At 40.9% G+C, this 27,045-nt stretch overlaps 1 protein-coding gene across 1 annotated transcript in view; it reads left to right on the top strand.

Annotated features, from left to right (window-relative positions):
• LOC115777133 (carbonic anhydrase-related protein 10-like) overlaps window positions 1-27,045 on the top strand; it is a 148,796-nt gene that overhangs the window by 50,604 nt on the left and 71,147 nt on the right. Inside the window, exon 3 of the mRNA XM_030724964.1 lies at window positions 25,014-25,156. Coding sequence (XP_030580824.1) covers window positions 25,014-25,156 — 143 coding nt within the window. The remainder of the gene's footprint in view (window positions 1-25,013; window positions 25,157-27,045) is intronic.

Genomic DNA, 27,045 nt, shown 5'->3' with positions numbered 1-27,045 from the left:
GCTGGTAAGTAAGATTGTTGTTTAAGCAGCAAATTGATTAATTCTCAAATTAAAACTTGTAATTTGGGAGTCTGAATGAACTGTACTAAAAAATGTGGTCTTAGGTATCTGCTAAATAAAGATTGTTTCAGTCCTCAAATGTCAATCAAGGTTATTCTTCCCACTGGAGATTTTGTCACTCTCACTTTTAAACTTCCTATTTGATATACTCACTGACATCACTTTAAACCAATTCCTCTTACTCTCTGAATGCCACAACAGCTCAGAGTAATACATTTTGATAAGTATGGGTACTAAGCTTTTTAAAAATGAGATTGGAGCAGCGAGGGATTTCCACTTTTATGGCCCTGGTTTTTATATTCTGGGTAATGTAAAGTTGGCCCTTATTGCTTGAGGTTGTTGCAGCTGCAGGACATGTAATCTGAAAAGAAGTCTGCATACATTAACTAGGGATTAAAGCACCGTGCAGCCACTGCTGTGCATTTGTTGCTGGTTTAAGAAAAAGAAAACTCCATGCTGTGAAGTAGCAGTGCAGAGTTGTTTTCCATTTTTATTTTATTCCTCAGAAATTATTGTGGGTCCACATTAATAATGAGCATCCAACTGTATATCAATCAGTTGATGTCACTGGGTTCACAGATCATATTTCATCACTGTTGCTTCTCAGGTTATATCTAGCATTTCCTGGAAGCCAGTGTTTTCTTTTACATTGTGTATCGGTAATATGTATGTGGATAATCGTGTATGTGTGTAATTGTGTATGTATATAATGGTGGAATAGTGGTGAACTGAATGCAACGTCACAGACAAAAATCATCAGAGGAATTTCTGGGTCATGTTAGTGCTTAACATGCACACCTTGGTCAGGATTACAAAGGACTGCACCTGTTTTTCTCTCTCTCTCACACACACACACACACACACACACACACACACACACACACACACACACACACACACACACACACACAAAGCCTCTGCCCTCCAGTTTAGGAATAGACACAAACTGAGAGCAGTCTGTGTGTGTGTGTGTGTGTGTGTGTGTGTGTGTGTGTGTGTGTGTGTGTGTGTGTGTGTGTGTGTGATAACTAGTGCTTTGTGCTTTCTGTCATTTTTGGTGTTCAAACAGGCTTCAGAAATAGTACAAAAACTAAAATGGTAACTTGTTGAATATGTTGTACAAAGAACTCTAAAGAACACGTTAAACGTTGGCGCGGTTCATGAAGGCTGTTCAGTGGCAGATTCACAGATTTTGCTTTTATCATAAAATGGGAGTAATACCTCACTTCCCTCCTTTCATTCAGACTCTGCTTAGACCTGCACTATTGTAGCTCTTTGCTTTTTATCGGCACGCCTCTGTAGATGCCTGGGTCATATATCAAAATGGCAGAGGTCTGGGGGGGTGGCTTTGGAAGGACCAGCATCCTGGTTGTTGTAGGAGCTTACAGTCATAAACTCTTACTTTCAAAAGTAATTGCATCTCTCTCACTTTATTATGGTGATGGCCATGTCATTGAAGGACCCCTCATACCATATATTTCCCTTCTTCTCTCAATAGTTTTCTCTTACTGTCCAGCTAAATCAATTTGGTCCTAATTTGACCTTTTTGGAAGGTTTGAGTCCTGTTACATGTAGTGTAAAACTAACACAGCAGTTCACAAAAGCACATCACACCAACAGTCAGACATGGAGGTGGTAGTGTGATGGTCGGGGGCTGCTTTGCTGCTTCACGACCTGGATGAAGAGGCATAATTGATGGAACCATGAATTCTGCTCTCTACCAGAAAATCCTGAAGGAGAAAGTCCGGCTATCAGCCCACGCCCTGACGCTCAAGCTTTGCAGCAGGACAATGATCCAAAACACAACAGCAAATCCACCTCTGAATGGTTGAATTGTGAATGAATGGTTGGCCAAGTTAAGACTGTGCTTTGACCTCAAACAGGCCTTTTAATGTTGCCAACACTCCAATGTAGCATCCAAATGTAGGTTTGGATACCTTTTCCCCTTAATAAATGAAAGCATAATTTAAAAACTGCATTTTGTATTTACTTGGGTTATATTTGTCTAATATTACAATTTGTTTAATAATTTGAAACAAGTGTGAAATCAGTAAGGGGGCAAATACTTCTTCAATGGGACTGCAGCTGCAGAAGCTGCCGTGCTCTGACCTGCTGCTGCAGCGTCAGGACTGCTGAAGAACAAAGACACCAGATCTGAACAACAAGCAAAAAACAAGACAAAAACAAACAAAATATGGATGAAGGCTTTTTGTTGCTGATACAGACGCTTAAAATGGCCAGCCGGTCCGGCCCTGACGAAGATCACTCGCCTCTGACAGTCAGTGCAGCTGTCAGTGGTAACACACCTACAGCACACAGGAAAACCAGTCAGGTCTCGTTTTCACCAGCGGGAGCGGCCATAATGGGAGCTTATGTATTTATTGCCTCATACATTTTGAAATTTGCTCAGGAATCATAATGCTGAACCTTCCTGTGAAACATTAATATATACTTATTTGCAAAAATATAAACTAAAGGTTTCTTAGGTTGAGCCAGAAGGCAGAAAACAACTGCTCGTATAGCCTGCAGTGACTGCTAATGAACATTTCTGAACAGATTATTTAATGAAACTGCAAATGTTTCTTTAAAAATGAAAATCTAAGTTTAAATGTGTGTTAATTATTATCACATCCTGTTAGAGAATGGGGCGTTTTATTTGCATTTCAAAAGGATGAGTGAGACAGAGAGGGCTCAGATTGTACAGTGCTGTGTGTGTGTGTGTGTTTGTGTGTGTGTGTGTGTGTGTGTGTGTGTGTGTGTGTGTGTGTGTGTGTGTGTGTGTGTGTGTGTGTGTGTGGACATTACTGGCAGAGATAACGTGACTATTAGCTGATGTCTCGTAGGCAGCTGAAGTGACTACATGTGTTTTTATATAAGTTTGAACTCTGGTAAAAACTGTGTGGAATATTGTCCTATTGATTTCTGTAGAAATCCTACAGAAGGCTGTAGGATTGATTTATTAGTCAGATGAAGAAATTTGACTTTTGTTTGTTGCACGTTCAGATCTGACTGAGATTCATGGCTGTGTGACACTGCTGACTGTAACTGTTACACATCTGTGGCAGGTATAGGCTGTGATGGTCCACATTAATCACAATTACAAAATTAATACTGCACCTTTTCTGTAAAATGATGCAGTAATTTTTTAAGGAGGTGGCAGAAATGGTGGGAGCCAAAACACTGAGGCTGCAAATGCAGAAGTCCAGAGGCTGATGTTTTCGTAGCGACCTCCATCTTTTTGATGTTTTTCATAAATGTATTTTGTGTGTTTTCTAATTCTTTTTGTAACCCACACTAACGCCACAATGCTGAGATCAGAGTTCATGCTGCAAGCCTAGCTCTGTCTCACTGTGATTATATGTCTGAAGTCATCATCATGCTGCAAGATGAAACTGGGGCCAGTCAGACATGCCTGTGATGGATGACGCCTGATTAATCTGCATCTAAACCTGTCCCTAAAACATTTGCATAGTAATATTTACATAGTATATTGCTGTGTGTGTCAGGAAACTCCTCGTGTCCTTGTTTTTGTTAGTGTCTGTCCCCCTGTCACTGTCCTCGGAGGTAAAGACACCCCGTGAGCAGGATGCAGAACAGGGCGAAGCAGCTGCACAGAGACAATAAAAGGGGACGGCACACAAAGTGGATTACAGTGCAGTTACATCATTGTTTGAATGCAGCAAGAGATTTTATTTGATGCACATTATTATAATAATCTGCTGTCAGTGACCAAATTTCCCATCTTAAACATTGTTGAAGTTTACTGAGGAAACCCTGCACAGCTTGTGCTGCTGTGCAGGTGTCTGAACACTGAAAAGACGTTCTCAAATATTCTTTGTCGTTCTCTGCAGCGACCGACGCTAACACAAACCCTTCTGCCAGTTACTCATTTAGTTCAAACACTCTTTGAAACCTGCAGTGCTGCTGTAGGCCACAGATACCATAGAATTTCAGTAGTGTATCAAGAAGGCACCAACGACGTGTCATTTATTATTCAAATATTTATATGTTCATGACCACTGATTGGTTTTGCCACAGTTAATTAGTTCAGCGTTTTAATAAAAAAAAAAGGTATTAACCTCCAGTCTTGTGCATGAGAATGGCATCACTGATGTTAATAAGGTGAACACTGTAGATTGTTACATGTGGTTAGTTTCACTTACCTTTAAAGGTAAAAACGGGAGGCAGTAATTATCCTGCCCTCTTTTATTTTGAAAGTAAAGACAGTTATATGGAATTATATTTATGTCACAAGTCCTGTGTGAGATGAAACACACACACACAAGCAAATAATTTCATTTCACAGGCGCAGGTATTCACTCACACCCCTCCTACAATTAAAATCCTCGAGCATTTATTCAGCAGCTCGTACCCGTAGACCTCAGCAGCCCAAGCGCACAGCGCAGCTATGGTGCTCGTGAAAGTGTCTGCTGGGCGAGCGCTGCAGCAGATTTACGCTCTCACAGGCAGCTCCGCTCTCAACGCTGAGGTCTGCTTGTCTGTGTAGGCTCTCAGTCATCCAGGTCATAGTAGTCATAGTAGTCTCTGCAGCTTCAAAAAAGTGCTTTGCGGAAAAAGAAAAGCACTGATTTAAAATGAGCAGTCACATCAGGGCCTTTCTTCCTTTGGGCTCCTCCCTCCAAACTGCCAAAAGTCAGATTTGAACAAGCAAGGAAGAAGGGTCAGGAAACTTAAAGAAGTCATTAAGTGTTAAAAAATTGCAGCCATTTTTATACCTATTCCCCATTTTGAGAGGCTCAAAAGTAACTGGACAAGTACTGACAAACAGTTTGATGAGCAGGTGAGGCCAGTTCCCCTGTTGTTCTACGAGAACTTAATTCCAAGAGATGCCAATGCAAGTGAAGGAGGCCATCATCAGACTGGAAAAAACAGCACAAGCAGCAACCCTCCACCGAGGCGGTCCACTCTGTGGGCCCTTCAGTAGATATTAGTTTGGTTTTCTTTCTTCTTTTTAAATCTACTTTAAGACGTTAAAAACAAGTGCAAAATACTGACTTTTGTTATTTGCCCCGTTGAAATCCATTTTAATATACTGGACATATTTTTGGAGGGTGGTTCATGTGTAGCATTTATGCTACATATTAAAGTGGTGTTATTCGCTGGCCTGACAACTCAACAGGGCACGATGCAAATCAGTTTACAAAATGCTGAAACAGAAGAAAACGCCTTCTTCCCAGAGCCATCGCTGCCACCTGTCCCAAAGCACCTCATGCCCAGAATACTGAACTTTGGCTGATGCACCAGCTCTTAGTTCCTGGATAGTTTTTGGGCTATATTTTCACCACTAAGCCAGAATTAATTTCAGTCTTTAACAGCAGGTTATATGCTTTATAAAATGCTTGCAGAAGCTAACAGCATACATGAGTGAAAACATATTCAACAGTAATAAATTCAATAATAATAAATTCAATAATACAAAAGCCACAAAATGTTATGCAGTCTAACCCTTGACTCAATGTTGTGTAAGCGCTTTGAGTGCTCTGACTGAGTAGAAAAGCGCTATATAAGAACTAGTCCATTTACCATTTACCATTTACTCATGTCCTCCTGGGAGTCTGTGACTCATGGCTGAATGAAGAATGTGTCCAAAGCTTGATTCAGGGGTAGTGTGTGTGTGTGTGTGTGTGTGTGTGTGTGTGTGTGTGTGTGTGTGTGTGTGTGTGTGTGTGTGTGTGTGTGTGTGTGTGTGTGTGTGTGTGTGTGTGTTCTCTGTAGCAGCCTTCATTGGTGGCCTTTCTCCTCACAGCTGGATATGAGACTGACTCCATTAAAAACGGTCTGTGTGATGAGATTGTTTTCTCGTTTTCATAGTTCTTAAGATTCACGTATAAACTTGGTCACTTCTTGATTCTCCTTCATTTCCTGCATTTTCCATAACTGTTGTTCAGTATTTATCAGTTCCTAGTCCAGCATATGCTCAGTTTCATGCGTGATAGAAGAGTAATACCTGTAGACGAGTGAACAAGTGTAAATGTGAACAACAGCATCTACGTCGGTGGCAATAAATCAAGCTTTACTCTGCCGCCACCTCTCAAACTTCCAGACATAAACGGGCACTGTCACTTTTTAATAATCCCATGCTATCCAATATTTCTGCAGCTGGTGGGTCAAGGCATTGCAGATGAGACACTGTGTGTACTGACAGAACAGCAGCTACTGAAACTCAGGGGTGAGAACAGGTTTGAAAATCCTTCATCTTGTGTTCCAGTTTAAAACAAAACAAAACACAATGAATATTTTATCTGTTTTTTTTTTTACAGTATTTAAAAGGTAAAAGTAAAACAGCTAAAATGAAACTAGAAAAATTGTATGCTCCTACAGAGAGGGGGGGTTAGGACTTCTGGATTCGAAGTTTTGAGATGGCTAAAATAGTCAAACATTGGGAAGGAAGTGAGAACGGGCACGAATGGTTAAACACCAAAACTGATATTTGTTCACTGTTTGACCCCAAACACAAATTATCTCAAAAGATCGATACAACATCCCAGTTTATATTCATTCCTGTGAAGTTTGGTCACAGGTACACAAACTGTTGAAGCTTTCACATCAGGCAGAGGAATATGGAATAACCCTGATATATGTATTGGTAAAACACCTGGGCTTTGGAAGCAGCGGCATTTGCGTGGCATATACACCATTGGTGATTTATATAAGGATGGACAATTCATATCCTACGAGGAACTTACTCGCACATTGGATTTGGAAAGTAGGGCCAACTTTTGGAAATATGAGACATTGTGTTACCTCAAAGTTTAAAAACACTGTAGAAAATGATATCTTAGATTATATTAGGATGCCTCGAGATCAACACACAACTTCTCAATTTTATAAATTGTTAAATCATACTTTGAATAATGAATCGTCAAATATTAAACTTCTATGTCAAAGAGACTTGAGAATAGAGTACGCAAAACAAAAATGGTCTTGTCAAATGAGAGAGTGGTAAATATTTGATTAGACTCACTGTCATTGTGCACACACCGAAATGATGGTTCCAGATCACTCATCCAGAGACCAGCACCTGCAGGCATACAGCCAGAGACCGGCGCTACCATTAGGCAAAGTGGTTTAAGTGTCTTGCCCAAGGAGACAATGCAGCACAGGGACAGGGGCTCGAACCTGCAACCTTCCGGCTGCAAGGCGAGCGCCTACCCACTGCATCACTGCCACAGGAAGAAAATATGTGAAAGAGGCCAGAAATAAATTCATACAGTAGAAGGTGCTACATAGATATTATCAAACACTTACCAGATTACACAGAATGAAACTAACGACAGATAATTTATGTTGGAAATGTAAAAAAGAGGTGGGCACATATCTACACCGTTTCTGGGAACGTTCTCTGGTTTCATCTTTTTGGACTAAAACTTTGGAGGTTTTGAGTGTGTGGGTTGGCTCAGAGGTCCCTCAGACTCCAGAACTGTGTTTACTGGGAGGCAGATCTGGAATGCCGGACATCCCCAAAGGAGTCTTTTCAGTTGTGGCGGTCGGTCTGGTGACAGCATGCAGGATCATTTTGAGACATTGGAGGATCACAAAGTGTCCCGAGTTAAACGAGTGGATTAAATCAATGACGGACACAGCCGTCTACAGGGCCATGAAAGGGAGCGGGGGCAGTGACTGGGACAGCTTCTGGGACTCATTAAAAATGCACCAGCCTTTTTTTTTCTGTTTCCGGCTCTGTTTTCTGTTTCTGTCGTTGTTTCTGTTTCTTTGTGAAATCAAGTTCTGAAAATCAATAAAAAAAGTTCATTACAAAAAGCTAAAAGCTAAAAGTAGTGTACTGCAGTGCACATGTAATTTCAAAATGATCAACTTTTCTTTTACTTAATACCCCGTTTTAGCTTGAAAATAGTGGTTTAAATATTAGCTTTGCACTTGTGGTCTGATAGGACATTTTGTGTCCACTTTATCGTAGCAAGCTGAGAGTTCTGAAATGCATGAACATTATCTTGTAATCTTATTACCCGCTGTGCATGATGTGCAGTTTATTTAAGCTTTGACTTATCTCACTCTGGCATACAGTACATACCATGCACTGTGCCAAGCATATCCAAGTCATACTCTCTAGGAAATCATACATGCAGTACATCAAATCTCTCTGTTTAAACATATGACACGTCCATGCATTCAAAGTAAAGCTGCTGTGCCCATGACTGAGACATGGGTAACAGGCTCTCAAGCTTTCAGCTGGGTTAATGTATGGATGGCAGGTTTCCTACAGATATTTGAATGAAACATATACACCTAGTTCACATTATTTCAGTTCAATTCAGTTCAGTTCAGTTTAATTCAATTTTATTTGTATAGTGCCAAATCATAACAACATCGCCTCAAGGTGCTTTATATCGTAGGTAAAGACCCTACAATAATACAGAGAAAACCCAACAGTCAAAACAGTGGGAAGGAAAAACTCCCTTTAACAGGAAGAAACCTCCAGCAGAACCAGGCTCAGGGAGGGGGGGGTCATCTGATGAGGGGGGGCTGAGGGGAGAGAGCCAGGACAAAAGACACACTGTGGAAGAGAGACAGAGATTACTAATAACTAATGATTAAATACAGAGTGGGGTATAAACACAGAAAATGAAAAGAGTTGAGTGAAGAGGAAGCAGTCAGTGGGTCATAAAGGAAAGTTTCTGTGTCTCCTGGATCCAAGCTGGGAGCTGGTTCGAATGAATGAATGAATGAATGCCTTTATTGTCATTGCATGGTCACATACGACGAAAAAATCACTGTCTCTCGTAAAAGAACAAAAGTGTAACCAATCATACACGAACACATACTTGCACACATGGGATAACTTAAAGTATACAGATATAGACAGATACATAATAAGATAAATAGTAAAAAAAGTAAAAGAGTGCTATCAAGATGAAAAAAGGTAAGTCCAATGCATGATTTCATGATTTCCACAATGTTCAGTTCATGGATGGCTGAGAGGTAAAAACTTTCTCAATCTGGTGGTGCAGCATTTCAGGGCTCTGTAGCGCCTCCCTGAGGGTAGCAGTTGAAAATAGATCTGGAATGGATGGCTGTGGTCCTTAATAATCCTCCCAGCTCTGCAGTAAACACAGGACCAGTAAATGAAGTCCAGTTGGGCCGATTTTCTGCAGCGTGTTGACCACCCTCTGGAGGACTGCCCTATTGGCTGCTGAACATCCATGCTGTGATGCAGTATGTTAGGACAACCTCCAGACAGCAGTGGTAAAAGGCCTCAAGGAGTTTTCCAGACAAGTTGAGTTTTCTCAGTGTTCTGAGAAAGTACAGTCTCTGCTGGGCTTTCTTAATCAGTGCAGTACTGTTAACTATCCACTTGAGGTCCTCACTAATGTGGATCCCCAGGTATTTAAAACTGGGAACCCTCTCCACCTCCCAGTATACAAAGTGGTTGGTGCACAATCTGTCTCTGCCTGGAGTCTGTAATGAGCTCCTTAGCTGTCCTAACATTCAGTTTTAGATTGTTGACTTCACACCACTGTATTAATTTGCAGACCTCATCTCTGTAGGCTGACTCATCATTGTTAGTGATCAGTCCCACCGCTGTTGTGTGATCTGCAAACTTAATGATGTTATTTGTGGGGTGAGAGGGCATGCAGTCATATGTGTAGAGGGAGTAGAGGATGGGACTAATTATACAACCTTGTGGTGCTCCGGTGCTGAGGGTCAGGGTGGAGGAGATACAGTGGGTACAGAAAGTATTTAGACCCCTTTAAATTTTTCACTCTTTGTTTCATTGCAGCCATTTGCTAAAATAAAAAAGTTCATTTTATTTCTCATTAATGTACACGCAGCACCCCATCTTGACAGAAAAAAACATAAATGTAGAAATTATTGCAAATTTATTAAAATAGAAAAACTGAAATATCACATGGTCATAAGTATTCAGACCCTTTGCTCAGTATTGAGTAGAAGCACCTTTTGAGCTCGTACAGCCATGAGTCTTCTTGGGAATGACGCAACAAGTTTTCCACGCCTGGATTTGGGGATCCTCTGCCATCCTTCCTTGCAGATCCTCTCCAGTTCCGGTTGGATGGTGAACGTTGGTGGATGGCCATTTTCAGGTCTCTCCAGAGATGCTCAGTTGGATTTAGGTCAGGGCTCTGGCTGAGCCAGTCAAGAATGGTCACAGCGTTGTTGTGAAGCCACTCCTTTGTTATTTTAGCTGTATGCTTAGGGTCATTGTCTTGTTGGAAAGTGAACCTTCGGCCCAGTCTGAGGTCCTGAGCACTCTGGCAGAGTTCTTCTTCCAGGATATCTCTGTACTTGGCCGCATTCATCTTTCCTTCAATTGCAACCAGTCGTCCTGTCCCTGCAGCTGAAAAACACCCCCATAGCATGATGCTGCCACCACCATGTTTCACTGTTGGGATTGTATTGTTAGATGTTAGATTCAACTCATTGTCATTGTGCACACAAGGCACACAACGAAATGATTGTTCCAGATCACTCATCCAGAGACGAGCATCTGCGGTCATGCAGCCAGAGACCGGCGCTACTGTTAGGCAAAGTGGTTTAAGTGTCTTGCCCAAGGACACAACGCAGCGCAGAGGCAGGTGCTTGAACTGGCAACCTTCCTGGTGCAAGGTGGGCAGGTGATGAGCAGTGCCTGGTGTTCTCCACACATACTGCTTAGAATTAACGCCAAAAAGTTCAATCTTGGTCTCATCAGACCAGAGAATCTTATTCCTCATAGTCTGGGAGTCCTTCATGTGTTTTTTCATATGTCTGCACTGAGGAGAGACTTCTGTCAGGCTACTCTGCCATAAAGCCCCGACTGGTGGAGGGCTGCAGTGATAGCTGACTTTGTGGAGCTTTCTCCCATCTCCCTACTGCATCTCTGGAGCTCAGCCACAGTGATCTTTGGGTTCTTCTTTACCTCTCTCACCAAGGATCTTCTCCCACGATTGCTCAGTTTGGCTGGTCTAGGAAGAGTTCTGGTCATCCCAAACTTCTTCCATTTAAGGATTATGGAGGCCACTGTGCTCTTAGGAACCTTGAGTGCTGCAGAAATTCTTTTGTAACCTTGGTCAGATCTGTGCCACAGTTCTGTCTCTGAGCTCCTTGGGCAGTTCCTTCAACCTCATGATTCTCATTTGCTCTGACATGCACTGTGAGCTGTGAGGTCTTATATAGACAGGTGTGTGCCTTTCCTAATCAAGTCCAGTCAGTTTAATTAAACACTGATTGGACAGCTGGACTCCAATGAAGGAGTAGAAGCATCTCAAGGAGGATCAGAAGAAATGGACAGGATGTGAGTTAAATATGAGTGTCACAGCAAAGGGTCTGAATACTTATGACTTAGTTCAGTTTTTCTATTTTTAATAAATTTGCAAAAAATTCTACATTTCTGTTTTTTTCTGTCAAGATGGAGTGCTGAGTGTACATTAATGAGAAATAAAATGAACTTTTTTGATTTTAGCAAATGGCTGCAATGAAACAAAGAGTGAAAATTTTAAAGGGGTCTGAATAGTTTCTGTACCCACTGTATGCCATTTTTGCTGTTTTTATGCCTTTTTTTTAGTTGGTGTCGGGCCACACTGTACTATTCTTTGTTCCCAGATCTGTAGGCTGTGTCCCGTTCCCTAAGGAGCTGCTGGACCTTCTGTGTCATCCATGGTTTCCTGTTTGGAAACACTTGGATGCACTTGCTAGCAGTGACAGTTTCCACACAGCTCCTGATGTAGAAGAGGACTGTTGATGTGTACTCCTCCAGGTCCTGGGCCCGGAACAGGCTCCAGTTGGCGTGTTGGAAGCAGTCCTGTAGCTGTTGTGATGCTCCTGGTGGCAGAGTTTTGACTGTTTTGTGGCATACTGGTATTTTCCTAATGATAGGATGGTAAGCAGGAGTTAAGAGCAGTGATAAGTGGCCTGACTCTCTGAGGTGCGGCAGAGGAAGGGCTCTGTAGGCTTTAGCGATGTTAGAATAAACACAGTCTGGGATGTTCTTCCCTCTGGTTGAACATTTGACATGTTCAAACTTTGGGAGCACAGTCTTCAGATCAGCATGATTAAACTCAGCAGCCACAATAAAAACTCCATTGGGATACATGTTCTGTTGTTTGTTTATCGCTGTTAATATGAGGTCGAGTGCTATGGTGGTGTTAGCATCCGGTGGAATATATATGGCCGTCAACAACAAGAGAAAGCTCCCGGGGCAGGTAGTAAGGTCTACATTTCACAACCATAAACTCCAGGTCAGGAGAGCAGTGTCTTTCCATAACAGCACTGCGTAAATACACAGTCCACCCCTGCGGGTCATACCGGAGTCTTTCCGTCTGTCGCTGCGGTGGCTCGCGCAGCCCGCTAACTCGATAGCCTCATCTGACACTTCTGAATGAAGCCAGGTCTCTGTAAGTATTATCACACCGCTGTCCTGTGTGAGTGTCCGTGATGATAAGACAAGTCTTAGCTCATCCATCTTGTTGTTGAGAGACCTTATGTTGGCGATGAAGAGGCTGGGGAGCGGTGGTCTGTGGGGGCTCCTCCTTGGTGGGGCAAGAACACCAGCCCGACAGCCGCGTTTCTGTTTGCGCGCTTCTGTTTGCGCTCTCTGCGGCGTTTCCTCCACGAGGGCTCCGGAGCTCAGGCAATCTCGGCTGGAATCGGGTGAGTTGGCTGAAAAACACCCCCCTCCAGCCTTTGAGTTGTCCCAATGTAAATGAGTGTCTGTCGGGAGTACTGAATCAGCGATGTACCCAGGTCTAACAGTACAACCCAAAAAAAGAACACAAATACAGTACACATTCATCCCTGAGAGCTCTCAGCTGCTGCGCCAGTGCGTGCCGCCATCTTGACTGAAAAGCACAAAGAGCCTGTATAACAGCCCTGTTTGCTACATTTCCACAGAAGAGGGGCCTGAAAGTCCCGTATCACCCCAACAGAGCACTTCACTCTCAGACTGATGGCTTACTTGTGGTTCGTACAATACTTAAGAGTAGAATGGGAGGCAGAGCCTTCAGCTTTCAGGCCCCTCTCCATTTTTAAGATTACACTAAAGACCTTCCTTTTTGATCACACTTATAGTTAAGATCAGGTGATCTGAACCATCCTTTAGTTATGCTGCAGTAGGCCTAGAGCTGCTGGGGGGTTCCAATGATGCACTGAGTGTTTCTTTTTCATTTTTCACTCTCTGTGTTTATACACCACTCTGCATTTAATTGAGTTATTATTAATCTCTGGCTCTCCTCCACAGATTGTGTTTTGTCACTGTCACCAAGTGCTTGCTCAAAGGGGGGTCGTTTTTATAATTATTGTATGTTTTACTCTACAGTGCAAAGCACCTTGAGACGACTGTTGTGATTTGGTGCTATATAAGTAAAATTGAATTGAACTGAATGTTACAGCAGTCTTTGCTGATAACAACGGAAAATGTAGCGAGGATTATTGACACACTGAAATCATGCGTTACTCCTTCACCTCTAATATTAAGTTGCATTTTTAGCAGGTTTTATTTAATCATAGCAATTCTTTAATGATGATTTCTCTTAGGAATTCACTTCTTTGATTTTTTTTCATGTACAAAGAAAAATGTAATTTTGAATCTCTAGAAATGATGCTGAAGGTGTAGGAACCCACCCCAAATCTGTAGCTACGAAGCTACCAAATTGGCAGAGTTGATGCTTTGCTTGTTGAGTAATGTGTACCTACAGCCATAGCAACTGGTTATCTTAAAACAACAGTTGCTCTATATTGTGTTTAGTTAAAAACAAACAAATGAAAATGATAAAATAAAATAAATAATAAAAAATAAATAAATAAGGGGAGGGGTTCTTCTGGAGTTTTTTCTCAGAATTCTGACTTTTATGAAATTAGATTTATGTCAAAAGTCTTGCGGGAGAAAAAACATAATGTGAGCAAATCATTTCATTTCTTTGCTGCTGCAGTTTCACACTCCTGCAGGTAACTCTGCAGCTGAATCCTGCTCAACTGACTTTTGACTGTTTGAGCAGAGCCTAATGTGATTGGTCACTTTGATGGACAGTTCAAGGTGCTGCGTTAAACTGAGTGGCAACAACATAAAAGCTGTTTTAAATTGTATTTGTTTGCAATTTGGAAAATAAAGTTTGCCAAATTAACTATCAGCAGTTATTGTTTTCTGTGTAGCAGTCGAAATACTGGCAACTGTTACTGGATCACTTTAATGCTGAATAATCTTTAAAACTGGAGGATTCAAAGACAAGTTCTGAAGACTCTTCACTCCTTCCCCACAAATCTGTTGTACAGCATCACATGTGATTTTAAAAAAAAAATCATCGTGAGGAGCACACATTATCCCTGAGAAAAATAAAAAATCGTTTTCATAATCAGTTGAGTAAACTAAATTTCCCAAAAGGTGAACAAATAAAAAACAAGCTTACTGTATGTTGCTGCCAGATGTTCTGTCAGTGAAACAGCTGTACACATCTGGCTGCAGAGCTCCACTCACTGTAAGCTCAGACACCACTATAATGGTTCATCCAGATAATAGTACATGTTCTGTGAACTAGTATCTGATAAAACAGTTAAGGCTGATGATATAATTTTGTGTAAATCTAAGGGTCTTATAACTGTATTACACACCGACCTTGTAGCGGCTCCTTTGCAGTTATCTCTGTGCAGCTGTCTCACTGTTTCGATAAAGAGTCAACAAATGCTCTGATCGGTGCTGATTATCAACTTTTTACAGCTGCAGAAGAAGTATCCTATCCTAAATTCCATACTAATATAAATGTAGTAATACTACAGTATATGTACATTCTGTAAAAGTAATCCTTTATTGAAGAAAAGTACATATCTTCTGCATTAAAATACTGCAAACTCTATATAATTGTTGAGTTATTAAAGAATACACCACAGCTGGAGCAAATTCATTGTAGCCAAATCAACTATATTGCCAAAAGTATTCACTCACCATCCAAATCACTGAGTTCAGTCACTTCCACAGGTGTATAAACCAGCACCTGTGCATGCAGACTGCTTCTACCAACATCAGTGAAAGAATGGGTCGCTCTCAGGAGCTCAGTGAATTCCAGTGTGGTACCGTGATAGGATGATACCTGTGCAACAAGTCCAGTCCTGAAATTTCCTCACTACTAAATATCCCACAGTCAGCTGTTAGTGGGATTATAAAAAAGTGGAAGTGATTGGAAATGACAGTAACTCAGCCATGAAGTGGTAGGCCATGTAAAATCACAGAGTGGGGTCAGTGGATGCTGAGGGTCATAGTGCACAGAGGTCACCAACTTTCTGCAGAGTCAATCACTGCAGACCTCCAACCTTCATGTGACCTTCAGATCAGCTCAAGAACAGTGAGTAGAGAGCTTCATGCATGCAGAGATGATAAAGACATGGATGATCACATTGCTGATATAGTGTATCTTCATTTTGATAATCAGCTTGGGCCACAGTATAATAGTTCTGCAAACTAAACAAATATGGAAATGTACCAAGTCACTGTGTTCCCTGAAAACAATGAACAACATTTGTTATCTCTTATAACAACAAAAAACATAATGATGAAAAATCTGAGTCTCCATCCATCCAGCCATCCATCCATCCATCCATCCAGTCATAGGGTGAAAGGTGGGGTGCATCCAGTCTATTGTAGGGCTTGCAGAATCATTTATTTCAGGTAGCAGAACTCCATGTCAAAGTGTTTTCACTTAGAACACGTAATGCTGAGTCATCAGTATCAGTGTTTCTTTCATCACTTAGGGGCTTGCCTTTTTGGAGATGCTTGCTCACATGGTTAACATGTGGTTGGGTTTCTTCTGTATACTAACCATAGCAAAGTAAAGCAGATCTGAGCTTCTTCCTTCTTGGACACTACTACACTTGCGTGAGACTGCCAGCGGTTGGTAAATCTATGTTGTCATACACACTCTCACCCAGGAGAATGGAACAGCTTGCACAGGCTGATCTTCAGTCTCATGTGGTTTAGGAGGAGTAAGCAATGCAGCACAAACCAAACAACCAGTGGACTGGTGGTGATGCATCAGCCCCACCAGGTGTGTCTGTTGGAGCTGTTGCTTCATTTTGCGCTTGTCCAGGATGGGATACACTTAATGGCTGTAGATTGCCTAGGATGGCAGGATGTGGCTTGCTCAGTTGTGCAGTCTCTGATGACAAAGGTTCTTTTCCTCCAGTTGCTGGATGAACCAAAACTATAACATGTGCTGGTGTAGATGACATTGTTGAGTTAATGGATGTGGAGTCTTCCAAACTGAGTCACAGACTGAGGCTGATCCACTGAGCCACCGATCCACTGAGCTCTGCCTCCTTAGATGTGATTTAATCTCTCCTCAAATTTTAGAAGTCTTAACTTATCCCTTTTAAAGTGAATGACTCTATCTTGCCATCTCTCCATAGCTGATGTTATTCACTCTGTTTTATCTCATTCAAAGAGAACTGTTGGTGTATCCTGTTTAACACCAGGTAACCTATCATAATATCTGATAGCATCTATCATAGCCCCTCTGGAGGTATCAGGACTGTGATCATCATATCTTTTACTGTTGATCCACTTCTCTAGGACTGTTACTTGCTAGTGCATGTACTCAATGTACTTTTACTATGGTGGTCTGTTCTTGATTCTCTTTAGATGTGAAAATACTAAAGAACCATCTTCAAGGTTCTGGTGATCTCTCTTCTTCCTGGCTTCTGCGTCTGTACTGATATGCACAGAGAAGATATCAATGCAACCAATACACACACACACACACACACACACACACACACACACACACACACACACACACACACACACACACACACTGGATCTTTAAACTTCTTCTGCCTATATCTCATTAGTTTAGTAGCAAAGTTTCTTCCCTGTAGTTCCTTTTTGTCTTTTCCATTTTTAAAAATTCTTTTTTAATTATTGAGCTAGCATGTCAGTCAGTAGTGTAGCCTATATTAGTGAACTGTGGTTCCTTTAAGGCTCAGAAAACCAAGAGCCTTTGGTGGCCTCTCACCATTGTAACCATCAATTGGATGTGGCCATCTGGATCCAGGGTGGCAGTCTCTGCTCTTGAAGCCGCTGATCTTTCAGTTTCCAGTTACCTCTCTAGATTGGTACTCTACTAGTGTCACCACATCCCCTCCTCTCTGGGGCCTCCATCCAGAAATCCAGTGTATCTCTGGGAATATTTCCAAAAATGCTTGGCTGTCACTTTCAGAGGATGGTAAACTAAAATAATCAGATTTATATGACCTCATTAGTGATTAGAAAATGTTTACCAATACACACAGAGCAGAAAGCAGGAAAAATGAGGATAAAGAGAGTCAGTAGGGGATCTTATCTTGCCCTGGGCCCCTGAATATATAATTCCAGCACAGTCTAAGAGGCAGTCTTTGAACTTGATTTGAACTTTGTTTCTGTTTAATTGTATATAAGATGACATCAGTTCTTTATTTAATTGAATTTGTCTGATATAACAACTATGCTACCAACCATTTAAAACCAGTGCATTTCTTTAAGGTGCTCCAAGTGAAAGTAACTTTATTCTGTCCGAATCCCGTCAAATACTTTTAGGAAGTAAGATTGCTGTGATGAGGTTTACCGAGCAACAGAGGACATACATTTAGATAAAAGCAAGAGGAGCAGGAACAAGCGTGTCCCAAATTTTGAGATGCGATGAGTACTTTTAGATGTGCTTGTGTTTGTAGAATTTCACAGGGACAGACACAGTGAGCTGCAGTGCTGATGCAGAATGGATGTCTGATAAGGGACTTTCATTATGGCTTCCATTGTAGCAGGACCTGATAATGAAATCATTTCAGAGGATAAATTGCTTTTGTAAAGAACAAGAAAGGTTAATGTGAGTGTTTGCAGGCTTGGTGACTGAGTTGTGTGTTCCCTGCTGTTACGCATCAATTCTGAAAGTAGCAAAACTCATATTTGTACAAGTAACCAATCTACTTAATGGCTATTGTTTTCAGGGGAGAGGAGGATCACTCCAAATTGATTTGATTGCATAAAGGGGCTTCGGTCCAGCCTTGCACATTGTCCCAACTAGTGAGCTCCATTACTGACAGCTTTGTTCTGCTCCAAGTTATCCAACCATAAGCCTCCACTTTGATAGTGCCTCCAAACTCCATTCAGAACAGCAGTCGCTCCACTGTTCACTGTGAGCTAATATTCCTCTCTCTTTTCTCCTTGCTCATTCACGACTCCTGTCCAATTTTTCACTATAATCTACTGCCTGTCTCTTTTATGGGTATAATATGTATATTCTATTTGCTCCATGAGCTATGTTTTTCCACACACAGGAGCACAGAGAATGGACTGGGTTTTTGTCAGGTTACCAGCATGTTTGTGAAAGTCACTGCTCCAACCAAGAAGTGCTCCAGCAAACAAATGATGAAAAGAACCCCCTTTTTTTTTAAACCTTTATTTTACCAGGCAAAGTGTTTGAGAACCAGTTCTCATTCACAAACATGACCTGGCCAAGAGGCCCCAGTCGAATAAGGTCCACTCTTTACTTTGCACTTGGATATTTTCATAGACTGTGCGTAATCTTTGTGACGTTGAGATTCACTGTGCCTTTTGTGGTGCTGATGGATGGATTTTTATCACCTTTGGATAGAGCTACAAGAGCTCATATGCCCCTGTTTCCTAACTTTGTGCTCAGCTCAGCTAATAAGCATCTGCCTCTACAGCTGCAGTGAATAGAGTGATGTAAAGAGCCCCTCGGGTTTACAGATGACTAAATTTAGTGCACAGATTGGCAAAATTTGCTGATTCCTCGTGTGGTAACATTTTACAGTAAGAGACACAAAATCATGGTTATTTACACGTCTATATCCAAAATACACTCACTGGCCACTTTATTGGATGCCCCTTGCCAGTACCAGGTTGGAGCACCTTTTGCCTTCAGATCTTTAATTCTCCATGACTCAGATTCAACACGGTGCTGTTGAAACCATCACAGAGTTAGTTTAGATTTGTCTTCTGTAAGGCAAGTTCCTCATTCGGATGCTCAGTTGGAATTTAAATAGCTAAGCTTGACCATGTCTAAATAGCAAAATGCTCTGAGGTGCTGCCATTTGATTGGCTGATTAGACAGCAGCATTAACATTAAGTTAAAGAGGCACATATGCACACATAAACCTGTGTATACCACCCTAGGATTACCCCAGACATAAACTTTATTTATTTTTTTTATGGTTTGCTATATACAAGTGAAAAATAATAAAAAGTGAGAACCAATTTCTCAACAAAATTAGGCAAGTCCAGGTCATATGACCTAGAGATACCGGAGCACGTTGGCATCTAGGACATGCTGAGCAGACTGGTGGGTAGATTTTAGCCAATTTATCATTCCGGCACTGAAATCAATTAAACATTAAATTGTATCCAAGTTTGCCCCAACAAGATGACCGTGTGTCACTCTCAACTTCAGACCATCCAGCAAAGGATTCATTTAAAAAGTGTATAATACACTAAAGAACATGTTCCCCTACTTATAATTAGCAAACTGAATAGCACAGAGGCCACTACAAAAGTCCTTGTGTCCTTTGTGGAGTTACAGGTTCTCTTGTCCTTAAGAAGCAGAGAATTAATTAATTATTCATTTATTAATTATTTAAATTAGATTTAAAGATGTTTCTTATTCCTTGGCCCAGGAATCTCTTGTAAAAGAGCCTAAATCACAAGAGTTCTTTCAACTTTTAACAAAAGATGAAAAGCAAACAAATACATTAACTTTGTCCATGTCTTTATACATTTTGACTTCCCTGACTTGTCAGCACCAAGATTATTGTTTAAATTAGAACAAAGCTGCTCTAATATGCACAAACTACTGGGTACTATTATGTTTAACAAGTGTTATTCAATCAGATGAAATTAGAGCATTTCTCAAGGTCTATTTTGTGTCATGGATTAATCCATATTTAATGCTTTATTGAGCATTTGGGGCAGCAGAATTATGTATGTGGGAACGTAAATGTTCATAGTAATGAAGGAACACATCACCCATAGCAGCAGTTTGGCTCATTCATGCATTTTAATAGTGTCTGGACAACAATGGACCTCGTCTAGCACTGAGGAATAAGACACAGCAATTCTGGATCCAGATTTTTACTAGGTGTGATTCCTTCTTGTGCATCAGTTTGATTGTTGACAGTAAGACAAATACAAATCAACCCAGTTTCACTGAACTTTTATCACCCACCACACAGTAACGCATGCTACAATATAGAATTAAATGGGTCCTTATCACTTAACACACACGTTTCCAGAAAACTGTTCTCCTTTTAAGCACCACATATCTCCAGGCAGTCCTTTTTGACTCTTTATCTCCCTTTTTTCAGTTTTTCTCTCTCTCTTTTCCCCGCCATTTGAACCCAGTTAAGATTTATTAATATTAAATAGGAGGGTGGTCCTCAGGGCTTCCCCCTCTGTCCGCATCTCCATCTTTCCTGTTTCTCTCTAGCCATCTTAGTCTTTGTGTCTTTCTCTGTTTCTTCATTACTTGATTGTATGGGTACAGGCAATGCTTCTGTTTACACTAGATGGACTTAGTGACCATGACATCTCCCACTGGTTTCACCGGTTGCCTTTTACATTCCTGCAGCATTACAAAGAGGTAAAAATGGGCATCAGTGGTTTAATAGCTCAGGTTGATGCCTAAAACCAAACGGTTATTCAGTTTGATATAAATGATAAAACTGTCGGAAAACTCTGTATTTGCTTTCAGTTGTGAAACTTATGCTTGAAGCGTAACTTCATGTTTATTCAACCTTAGTTGTGGGTTGAAGACAATTCTAAGTTATTTAACCCCTTGTACTGCTTCTTGGCCCTTACAATTTATGTTCAAGAGGAATTTGCTGCCACAAATAAAGCTGTATCATCAGTGTACATTTGTAGTCCAACGGCTGTGAAACCCTCAAAGGTGTCAGTGACGTCTGAGCTAAGATGAGCTGTTTCTTTGTGTGTTTGTCTCGTGGAGATTTGCTGACACATACTGTGAAAAACTCATTTGTTCAGTACTTTGATTTCTGACCATCTTTATCTCTGCTTTGTTAGCTAAAGAGCAAATGTGTTAGCATCCTAAAATGCTAAGTAAAGTTTGTGACCATATTAAACATGCATATTAGCATGCTGACAGCAATTAGCTTAAAACATCAATGTTCTTAAGTATAGCTGCATAGAAGCATTAGCCTAGCCACAGACTCCTAAGCCATTTGGATGGGATTTATTTCTCTGGGGGATGTGCCGTGGTCAATGAAGTTAATCCAATGTGGAGTGCTTATGTCGTACTAGAAAGTTTTTTTTTCTACCCAAACCAAAATGAACTCCAGCTATTTGGCAAATAGGCTGCTCCTCCTGTATTTCACAACCAGTCCAGAGCAGCATAATTGTATTTTAAAGATGATCTCTAAGCTTCTTCTGTGGGACAGTCTTACATTTTATCAGAATCTCTGCTTTTGTGTTAAAATAGTCTGAAGAAAATTTTATTTGACCTACTTTAGAACCAGTTTAACAAAAGAATGTAAAGCCAGACACAGTTACAGGTGGATACTGCAGTTCTCTTTATGGGTGAAAATATAGAAGAATACATATTTTCACCAATAAAACTATGCTAATTGAGTTTGTGTAACCATTGGCATACGGACAGCTATCACTGGGTTACTTTGATACTAAGGAACACTTAGTTGTGTAATTGTAAGTTCTGAGGTTGCTTTTTTTTTAATGATTTCTATATTTGTGTTTTTCCCCTCAGGTTCTGACCTAATAGCTGTAACACACCATCTTGCAGTGTCAGTTTCAGTTCTGTGTGGAACAATGAGCTACCCAACGCAGTGCTAATGCTTAGTCTTGTTTGTATTTACATCATAGCGCTTTAAAAGTTCAGAAGGACTTCATGACATAAGCTGATATGATGCAGTCTTACACAGCTTATCTGTAGATGCAACTAAACTACAGGACTCCTACTTCACAACTGCTGTTACTATTTAAATCCCATACACAACAAAATAGACTCATTCCACTTTTTAGAGCCAAATGATTATGTATTTCTACATAGCTAGATGTGTTTCCCGACATACAGTGGGTGTCTGTGTGTCACACACAGACCTACTTACACAAACAAACAAGGCTTGGTGATATAACAGTGTGCGGATGTGTGCCAAGCAGGGGTCAGGATTGCACTCGGCAGGTCAGGGCTGCCACATCTGTCACTCCACTGCTCCACAGAATATGGCCAGAGAGGGACGGAAAAAAGGATGAGATGAGGGGGGGGTGTAAGGAGGGAAGGGTGGGAGGACAGGAATCGAGGAGCTGTCGGGAACAGCTCACAGGTGTTAATCAGTGTGCATGAATGTAAAAGTGGAATGCTACTGGAGAAGGTTTTATAAATATGTTTCCTGATCTAAATTTTATAGACCAAAAGTTCAGATCCCTCAAATATTGAAATTTTTTTTTTTTACCCATTTAGCCGAGTCTTAGCTTAGACAACTTGATTACTTTTTTGAGCATAATGACAGCTGTTCCACACTCTGAATTGTGATTAAGCCTGTAGATGAAAAGCATTATGACAGTTTAGTTAGTGATAAGCCCTGGGGAGAGAAAAAGTCTCATTGTGAGCATATGTCAAAATTACAGTTGATTTAGTAATGTCATCTAAGGCTCTGTTTGTCTGTGAGCGTGTGCTAATACTTTCTCTGTCACTTGCAGCGTTAACACGTCTCCCCCATCTGGCTGCCTTAAACATCAGTTATCATCACCATGTTTCCATCCAGTCCTGTTCTAGATCCAATGTCTGCTATTCTGGCTAGTAGTAATCATGTGAATGCTTATAGAGAGCAAAAGTTATACTGAATTAAATATTAAATATTAAGTAAAATAAACTATATACAAAATGTCTTTGCAGGGTTAGGGTTCGGTGTTTGCCTGCATGTATCACAGAGCCGTGGCTCAGAGGCTGAGACAGCCTGTCTGAATCTCACCTGAGCTTGAAGCCATTTGTCATTCTTAACTTGTCTGAAGTGTAGTTCCTCTGTTGTAGTATGCTGTAATCATATGATTATGTGCTGATGGTGGCAAAAACAGGACTTTGGGACTCACTATTCACATGTTATTTTGGCTAGGTGTAAGCTGCTTGTTACAGTTTGTAACCATAGTGGACGCAAAGAACTGGTGAAGAATAACTGCCACTGCTGGTCCTTATATACACGGCCACTAATGAGCAGATTCCCCACAGGTGAGACCAGGACAGCCCCGGAGGAGTAGTTCTGCCCCAGGGTGGAACCCACACCAGCCTGGCTCACCACCTGAAAGGCAACATGCAGACAAAGACCCCCAACCAGGCCCAAACCCTGACAACATCTATACGTGCCATTGGCAGAAGGTTTGCTGTGTCTCCCAGCACAGTCTCAGAGCATGGAGGAGATTCCAGGAGACAGGCAGTTACTCTAGGAGAGCTGGACAGGAGAAGGTCCTTAACCCATCAGCAGGACCGGGATCTGCTCCTCTGTGCAGGAGGAACAGGATGAGCCCTGCAGAGCTAGAAAATGACCTCCAGCAGCTGCTGGTGTGAATGTCTCTGAGCAACCAATCAGAAACAGACTTCATGAGGGGGGCCTGAGGGCCTGACATCTTCTAGTGGGCCCTGTGTTCACTGCCCAGCATCATGCCATAGAATACCAGAACTGGCAGGTCCACCACTGGAGCCCTGTGCTTTTCACAGATAAGAGCAGGTTCACCCTGAGCACAGGTGACAGATGTGAAAGGGTCTGAAGAAGCCATTGAGAACATTATGCTGCCTGTAACATCGTTCAGCATGACCGGTTTGGTGGGACAGTGATGGTCTCGAGCCCAGAGGATTAAACATGTTTCTTCTGCTGTGTACTGTATGCTGGGTATGAGGGGGTATCAGTGATGTGTTTCAGCATTCAGTTCCAGCTCATTAGAGGGTCAATGAAACAAACACAAGCCTTTGTGTCCTATTAAATGTGTGAGTTTTTCTCTATAAAAATGTGCTATAATCAAATAAATGTCAAATGTGGTTTTTCTTCTACAATTTGGTTAACAGAGTCACATCACCTTATAATAATAATACCTGCAGTGTAAGATAATGCCATTTTGTGCTTCCTTGTCAAACACACTGTTTAACACTGTACCCTGAGTTACTGGGTGTTATAATCTGCAGGTTTGTCAAACAAAAGATTGTGTTTTGCATGACATCTCAGTTGTTTTGACCTTTGTTTAGTTTTTCCCCCTTTTTTCTTTTTCCTGTTTTTTTTTAAACTTGCTTTGTGCTTTAGCTTTGACTCAGTGGTTTCATATAGACAACAACAGCTTCATTTTTCACTTTGACACTAAAGTATTTGGTTAGATTTAGACACAGACAGACACTTATGCACTAACAAAGACAAAGCTTTGTTTAGGCACTGAAAGCTATTTGGTTACTTTTAGGAAAACTTTGCGGTTTTTGGTGGAAATTTACCTGTTTACAAGATCATTATATTTATGTTGCTAATTTATGCTGTTATGTTTAGATAATGTATCTGTAGTATACAAAACATCATGAAAATATTTTAAGTATCAAATTAAAATGTTTTACATTTCCATTCAGGGGCCGAATATTTCTGCTGCGAGGCTGAGTTTAGCCTGTGGGCCTGCCAAGTTCTGGTACTGTAAATTATATGCAATAAAAACGACTGAGAGAACTTTTGAGTCACTTTTAAGAAGTCCATTTCTCCGCCTTACTTGTACTTGCAGATAATAACCTGGAGACTTTAATGAAAGTTCTTTTTTTAGTCAGATTTTAATGAAGCCATATGTAAATTTAAATCTCCCTAAACTCCACCAGTACTTCTGTCCCATCATAATGAAGCTCATCTGCTCCCTTTCTCTCTGTTTTTATGGTTTGATCTTGTGCCTGCACGCACACAGACACGCACAGGCGCACACACACAATGATTACTTTCTTTTCTCCCTCTCCTTCTAGTTCCATCCTTCTGGGGTTTGGTGAACTCGGCCTGGAACCTGTGTGCCATTGGGAAAAGGCAGTCCCCCATCGACATCGAAACCAGTCACATGATTTTTGACCCCTACCTGACCCCTCTCAGGCTCAATACAGGAGGACACAAGGTAAAGGTCACCAAATGAAAACTCTTCTTCAAGGACCCTTAATGTTTTGGGGTAGCGATCGATGAGTTTTAGCTCATGTTTTGAGACAAAACTCATCAAATGTTGTCCTTCTATGACAGTTGCTGGGCTTTAATTCATCAGAGTGAAAGAAAACAGACCGGGACACAGCCACTAAATCAAGACACAGAGAAACTTTGGTCAGAGACAATGATTCATCTAGATCCAAAGGCTTTAAAATTCCCAGCTGCATTTTGCTGCACCAGGGCTCAGGAGGCATTACAATTTTAGCCCTTTACACAGCAATCACAGTTAATCTTTAGAGTAAAAAAATCCTCTTTAAAGCACCTAAAATCACAGTTAAACACAGCTTGTGGGATGTTGTACTTTTCATCCCGGATTCATTATGACAGTTTGGAAATGTATTCTAGTTATTGGCCATAATAATGTCAGTCTGAGGAGAAGGGACTGGGCTACAAGAGCACAAATTTAGTTTTAAGGTTTAAAATTAAAATTTTTATATGTGTGTATATATATATATATATATATATATATATATATATATATATATATATATATATATATATATATATATATATATATATATATATATATATATATATATATATAATGGAATTTCCATCTTTGATTTCACCAAACTGGACAAGTATGGGCTCTATAGAAGATACATTTCACTGCCCCACCAGACCATATTTGAAAAGACTCCAACAGAAATTGGCCAAACCTGCAAATTAGAGAGAAAATATCATTCAGCCGTAGTGATGCTTCTCAACCTGTTCTGAAAAATTCTCACCTACCACTCTACCGAATGTAATACATCAAAAATGAAAACACATACACACACAAAAAAATGCTGCATTCATTTCAGTCATAATAACAGCAGACTCCTTCTGCGCTCAGTGTGCCACACTCTGAAACCCTCAAATAACAGCAGCCAGCTGCAGTTTAATAACAGAAAAGACTCAGTCCTGCTACAGGGACACTGCGGTTGAAAGGGGATAGTGACTTTACAGTATTTGAGTTGTGGTGTAAGAAATTTAGGCTGGGACAGCAAAACCCCACAAGGCCAGAGACTGAATTTTTAAAAACGTATTTGTTTGCTATGTTTTGTAAAAAGGGGCACTTGACAGATGAGGTATTTGTAGTTTAATATTATTGCAGTTGCCACTCCGAATGACATACAAGTATTATTCAGGGGTAACCAGAAAGGTACTGAGAAGCAGCTCAGAGGACTACAGTTTAACTCCATGTTTACATCAGCATGCAGTCACATTTAGCCATAGACAGGTTATTACAGTTAACTCTGAAAAACATTTTAGTTAATTAAAAAATCGTTGTGTGTTCAGCCAGATCAGGCAACACATCAGGCACGAGTAAGCTGTGCTTCCACAATGAGCTGAAACAGGCAGGTCACAATGATCCAGCTACTGTAAGCTGTGATCAGTGGATGTAAGTGGTATAAAAATAGATATAAGTGGATATAAGCTGAAAAAGTCATCTACTCAAATATGCTGGGATGGAGAACAAACATTAACTGATCTTTCAAACTGACTGGAATTTTCTGTCATTGTTGGTTTTGAGATCTGGATCTTCAGCCGTGACTGAGCAGTTTTCAGTTCCTAAGTCCAAAGGCAGAAAGGAAAAGCAAGACTGGGAGTATACTTGCTTTTTTTTCAGCATTCATCAGGTCGCGCACTGTGAGTTTGTCCTCCAGGGTGAGACTGTCAGCACGGAGGTCCACTGTAGCATCCTGAGCTGTCTGAGGGAGAAAATTCAGAGGAACCTTCCTGAACTGTGGTCCAGGAATTTCTGCTTTGGCACAATGAGGGATTTAACAGAACTGCTGTTAGAAAATCTAATGAGAACAGCTG

This window comes from Archocentrus centrarchus, unplaced genomic scaffold, assembly GCF_007364275.1.
Source record: "Archocentrus centrarchus isolate MPI-CPG fArcCen1 unplaced genomic scaffold, fArcCen1 scaffold_43_ctg1, whole genome shotgun sequence".
Taxonomy (NCBI): Eukaryota; Metazoa; Chordata; class Actinopteri; order Cichliformes; family Cichlidae; genus Archocentrus; species Archocentrus centrarchus.
The sequence above is the reverse complement of the archived record's forward strand: the minus strand, read 5'-3'. Positions and strand labels throughout refer to the sequence as shown.